Raw genomic sequence first — 6,000 nt, 5'->3', positions numbered from 1 at the left:
ATGTATGTCATGTATTATTTATACTAATTGATCTCTCTTGATCACATAATGCAAGTCTTCATAGGATTATATTTCATTTGGTCTACTATTCTCCTGATTAGATAGTTAGTGATCCTTTCTCTACATATTTATATCATCTAAAATGGAATATTATTCTATCGGTTTTTATAATTTTATTAAATTTTTAATTAATTTTTTATATATATATATTTTTTAATTAAGTCTCTATACAAAGATTTTAGAGGTAAATATTAAATTAGTACTCGAAAAATTCTAACGCTGATAAAATAGTACTTAACTTTTGTTATTGATAAAATAGTTTCTAAAAAATTTTAAAATTTGACAAACATGTCCCCAAACTCATTAAAGCAAATCTCCAGCAAGCACAATGCTAATATAACCACCATATTTTAGTAACTTGGCAAACCATCATTCAAACCCTAATTCCTCTCTCTCCAACTCAAATTTTCCCTCCATCTCCCTCCCCATCGCAGCTCTCCCCCTACCCAACGCAACCTCCTCCCTCTTCCTCTCCATCGCAGTCTCCCTTTTTCTCTTCCGGACACTACAAGAAAAACACCCATTCAGATACACTTGAAAAGTGTAGCTAAAAATGAAAAAAATGATGCCTTAGGAAAAGGCTACGCTTTTTAGGCTTCGGAGACACTTTTGTTGGCGATGCCTATACTAGTGTTGCCTATTCTCAAAGGCTATGCTTTTCTGTATCAAAGGCTACGCTTCTGGCCTTTGAAAATAGGGTACGCTTTTTAAGTGATGCTGTTCAGGACCAAAAGCTACGTTTTTCAGCACTAATGATTACCATAATTCTAAAGAATAGGCTACACTTTTGCATCACTTTATAAATATAATGAATACATATATAATAATACCATACAATAATCTTTAAAAATAAAAATTATAATGAAACAAAGTATAATTATATAATGAACCAAAAATATTGGGATGATCATAATTTTGAGTATTCATACATCTCAAAGTAGAATAAGTATACTCATATAATACACTTAGAGTTTAGTACTAATAAACTAGAAAAAACCAAAATATTATATCATATAAATGTATCTTAGCTTCTAATAAAAGACATCATCATCATCAACCATACATCGTCTTTCAATTTTCATCTTTGTCAATAAACCATCATGATAAGCATCTCAATCTTTACTCGCATCTTCAGAATTATCCTGCATAATTATATAAAAAAATAATTATAATTTGAAAAAGTACAACAAGAAAAAAGTAATTAACATATTAATAACACCTACAATATCCGAGCGGCATAGCATAATTCAAACTACTCTTCTTTTCATATCACCAAAAACATAAAATAAGAAACAAAACCATACTATGCTTGAATAAAAAATTAAATAAACCAAAGTCTTTTGCTTTAAAATAACAATCACATTCAAGAGATACTATATAAGTCACCATAAAGGACATAACTAAAAAATCGACTAACACAACTTCAATTCATACTAAATGGGAACTAAAATCAGAAACTCAAGTGCATTGTGCAAGTGACAAGCAGCGCATAATAACATTTTTCTTCTTTTTTGATTTTAACATTATAAGAAGCTCAAACTTTGCATAAAATTACATAATGAAAAAACAAAACCAGAAAAACCAGAAAAATCATAAAAACCAGAAAAATTACAATTTTCACCCTGATAACAATAATAATAAAATTACATAATGAACCAGAAAAATTAGAAAAACCAAATCACAGCTTCTTCAATTTTAATTCAAATTAAAAAGATTTGGCATCCTCCTAAGTTCTAACAAATAAAAATTTTAAACTCAATAGTAGATATTCAAAATCCTAATTAACAATTAACAATATATAAACAAATATTAGGGAATAAGAAAAAACTAGTCATACCATATTTATGTTTGGAATATGTGTTGATCCATGAGCGCTATTCGCATCAATTGGAGAGTGTTGGGCATTTTGTAACAAAGCTTCAATTTCTTCCGGCCTCATTCCAGGTTCAGATTGTTGAACTAGTAACTTAATCATGTTTCGCAATCCATGAAGGTCAGCCTCTTGGTGCTGCTGGTTGGCCTTCATGTCTCCAAGTTCAGCCTTCAAAGATGTGACTTCCTCTTGGTGCTGCTGCTTGAGTTCAAAAATTTTTGCATGCTTTTTTAAGTCTCTTCGTGTAACAGATCTTCCATAGCACCTAACCTGACCTGGTTGTTCTTTTTCAAATAAAGACTCAAAAGCTTTCTCATCTGTTTCACCAGCAGCTTGCCGGTTTTGAAATTCTTCCTGATTAAAAGAAACATTTAAAATAGAATTAGTTACCGTACCCTAAATTTAATTTATAATCATTAATAATTCAATGAACTCTCGTACAATTGCATCTTATGTTTCTTGATCAACTTCCTTCCTTTTTCGACTTGTTCGAGTAGCAAGGAATATTTCAAACCTTTTTGGTTCCTCATTTTTTTCCTTTGTCGCGCGCTACAAAATAAAGCCTTAAATAAGCAAGTCTATAAGAACACAACTAAAATTAACTAAACAAATCTCAGCACAAATATTAAATAAGTATACCAGAACCACTCGTACTCTTCCAAAATTGATTGGCCCATGCGATGTGAAAACTTTTACTGTTCTTTATGTTTCTTGTTTTTTTCACTTATTGACTATAATTGAATAAAAAGTTAGCACATAGAAAAAGAGAACAATATAATTAAATTTTGCTTCAACAAACAAAATTACAGTAACCAGAATAGCAGCAGAGATAATTGCACAGAATAGAATTGCAAAAATCAAAATTACACAAAACAGAACTACACAAAATAGATTTGCATTGAGTCAAAATTACAGCAAACAATGTAGCCAAAAATAGAATTGTAAATACATAAATTCAGACGTTCAGAATGGAACTGGCAGCAATATATCTTAAGAAAATTCAACTCAGTTCAAGAAACTACATAAGAATGGATATGTGTTTGTACAGCATGAGAGAGGACAGATTTTCACATTATCAATTAAATTTTCATTATTTTGCTTATGTCTTAACAAACAGTAATATATTTGCAATTAAAGTACCAACTATTTCACCCGGATTGTAGGATGAATCCAATAATAGATTAATTTTATGAATTGACTTTCTGAAACTTGTGTCGGTCGATTTTTCACCATATCTTCGATGGTATCAAAGGGAACAAAGTGCTTCTGCTTAATTTTTCTCTTGAACCGCTTCCAAGCATCACGAATTGCTACATCACACATCTCAATTCTTCTTCATAAAAATTTTATGTCCAACACCAACAAGAACAAAAGGAGAATTTTAAGGGGGAAAAATTAAATAAAATACAATAGGAACTGCAGCAACATGAAGTAAATCCAAATGATAGAGAGAGCACCTAAAAAAGAAAAGGATAGAACAGAAGATGTAAAGTGGAATTAAATTGTGCCTATAAAAGCAGATAAGGGAAAGGGGTCAATTATCACTATAGAAGCAGCAGAGTAGGGGTGACTCATGGGCATCGGAAAAGCGGTCAATTAGGGAGTCCACAAATGGCAGGAGATTGTGTGTGTGTAAGGCCCAAATGAAGGTGAAAAAGTAATTAATAATGGCATCCAGAGACGAGAAATTAAAGAAGGTGAAGCTACTTTATGAGATATTCATTAAACTTATTTGAATGGCATTACTTAGCATTTTAAATTCATTAACCTATTGACTATTGTAGCTCAAATTAGGAACAAGCAAATGATCAAACAGTTGGAATAAAAAAAATTTAATTTGTATAGTATCTATTTCTCAAGCAATCTGATAACAGCCCAAAATTCAAATCTAAAGCATGAGTAACTGAGTAACTGAAAATAAAAGGAAGAACTCTTGCTTTTGAAAACTCAATTCAGATCGGTGACGTATTTGAAAAATAATAGGACATACACAAATCAAAGTGAAATGTCAGAAAAAAAAGCTAAAAATCATAGATACTGCTACATCACACATCTCAATTCTTCTTCATAAAAATTTTATGTCCAACACCAACAAGAACAAAAGGAGAATTTTAAGGGAAAAAAATTAAATAAAATACAATAGGAACTGCAGCAACATGAAACAAATCCAAATAATAGAGAGCACCTAAAAAAGAAAAGGATAGAATAGAAGAAGATGTAAAGTGGAATTAAATTGTGCATATAAAAGCAGATAAAGGAAATGGGTCAATTATCACTATAGAAGCAGCAGGGTAGGGGTGACTCATGGGCATCGGAAAAGGGGTCAATTAGGGAGTCCACAAATGGCAGGGGATTGTGTGTGTGTGTGTAAGGCCCAAATGAAGGTGAAAAAGTAATTAATAATGGCATCCAGAGACGAGAAATTAAAGAAGGTGAAGCTACTTTATGAGATATTCATTAAGCTTATTTGAATGGCATTACTTAGCATTCTAAATTCAATAACCTATTGACTACTGTAGCTCAAATCAGGAACAAGCAAATGATAAAAAAACAGTTGGAATAAAAAATTTTAATTTGTATAGTATCTATTTCTCAAGCAATCTAATAACAGCCCAAAATTCAAATCCAAAGCATGATTCTCACGAGAAAAAAAAGAAGAAGAATCCAAAGTAGAAAAAATCAACAAGTTTTGAAGCAATGCACAAACCAAATAGAGCCCATACTCTAGTTTTTTCTTTAGAATTCAGAAACAATTATATGAGATATTCATTAAGCTTATTTGAATAGCATTACTTAGCATTCTAAATTCAATAACCTATTGACTATTGTAGCTCAAATCAGGAACAAACAAATGATCAAATAGTTGGAATAAAAAAAATTAAATTCGCATAGTATCTATACTAATTAAATCTGACAACAGCCCAAAATTTAAATCCAAACCATGAATCTCGCAAGGAAAAAAGAAGAAGAATTCAAATCAGAAAAAACCAACAAGTTTTGAAACCAACTTGGATGCATCTAATCACTTCCTGCATCTAATCACTTCCTGAGAAGTCAACAACGCATATTAAAAAATTCTAAACTCAATCCACCAAATTGTTCGCATGATTAAACTTTTTAGAGAAATTCTATTTCACTCTCTGCTTTTTAACTGCTTAAGCTCATCAATTTGCTTCAGCATAAAACATCTAGATTTATATATTTTATTAAAAAAATATATAATAAAAAAACACAAAATTGGCCATCAGATTTTTGAATAAGTATATTTGATGAAGGAAAAATACAACAAAGTCGATGAATTTTCAAAGTAACAACAACCCCAATCAGCAAATAAATTAAATAAAAGGATACAAATTTAAGTTTTAATAATTTTTCAAGCCGTTAAATGATCCAACAATGAAATGGGCGATAAACTTGATCACAGAAAAGTATGAACTGAATCGAAATGTAGCTGAAAAAATTGCAAGCTAAGACAATAGAAGAACGGCCCTAGGGTTTGTGGCGAACGAACCTACAACAATGATTTCTCCTACGCCAGAATTCATCAATTCATGAGTTCACAGATTATTGTACCGAATCCTTAAATTGAAACCCTAAAATTGGAACTCTACCCTCTCAAATTTCAGAAACCAAATGAAGGTGGATGCATACCTTCTCGACGATGGTAAGCGAATGAAGAGAGGCTTTCCGTTGAGCGCAGCGCCGTCCTGATGTGAGCGCACAGCAAAGAGAAGCGGCGGTATGTTGAAGACGAGTGAGGGCGTCGTGAGTGGTGAAGATGAGTGAGTGCATAGTCTTCCTGGAGTGGTGAGTGGTGACGTCGTGAGTGGTGAGTGGTGGTGGCGGAGTCTTCTCTTGGAGTGGTGAGTGGGTGAGTGCAGAGTCTTCTCTGTTTTGGCGTAATGAGGGGCGCGAAGAAGAAGTTAAGGGTGATCAAGGGTTACGCGCGCGTTCGTTTCATCAAATTTGGCTGTGTTTAATTTGTATAGTATTTTTTTAATAGGGTTTAATTTGTATATTATTATTTGTTGTAAAGTGAAAAAAAATTTACTAAGTGTTGAACATTT

At 32.0% G+C, this 6,000-nt stretch overlaps 1 protein-coding gene across 2 annotated transcripts in view; it reads right to left on the bottom strand.

Moving 5' to 3' along the window:
• Positions 1–966: 966 nt before the first annotated feature.
• LOC107464029 (uncharacterized) overlaps positions 967–6,000 on the bottom strand; it is a 14,972-nt gene continuing 9,938 nt past the window's right edge. Inside the window, exons 4-5 of one of the 2 annotated variants that reach the window (XM_052253922.1) lie at positions 1,898–2,208; positions 967–1,202 (exon numbers count right to left, since the gene is read on the bottom strand). In XM_052253922.1, coding sequence (XP_052109882.1) covers positions 2,164–2,208 — 45 coding nt within the window. In that variant the 3' untranslated portion in view covers positions 967–1,202; positions 1,898–2,163. The remainder of the gene's footprint in view (positions 1,203–1,897; positions 2,209–6,000) is intronic. The other variant, XM_052253921.1, reaches the window with a different exon arrangement.

This window comes from Arachis duranensis, chromosome 9, assembly GCF_000817695.3.
Source record: "Arachis duranensis cultivar V14167 chromosome 9, aradu.V14167.gnm2.J7QH, whole genome shotgun sequence".
Lineage (NCBI taxonomy): Eukaryota > Viridiplantae > Streptophyta > Magnoliopsida > Fabales > Fabaceae > Arachis > Arachis duranensis.
Note: the sequence above shows the minus strand (reverse complement) of the source record. Positions and strands in the feature narration are given on the sequence as shown.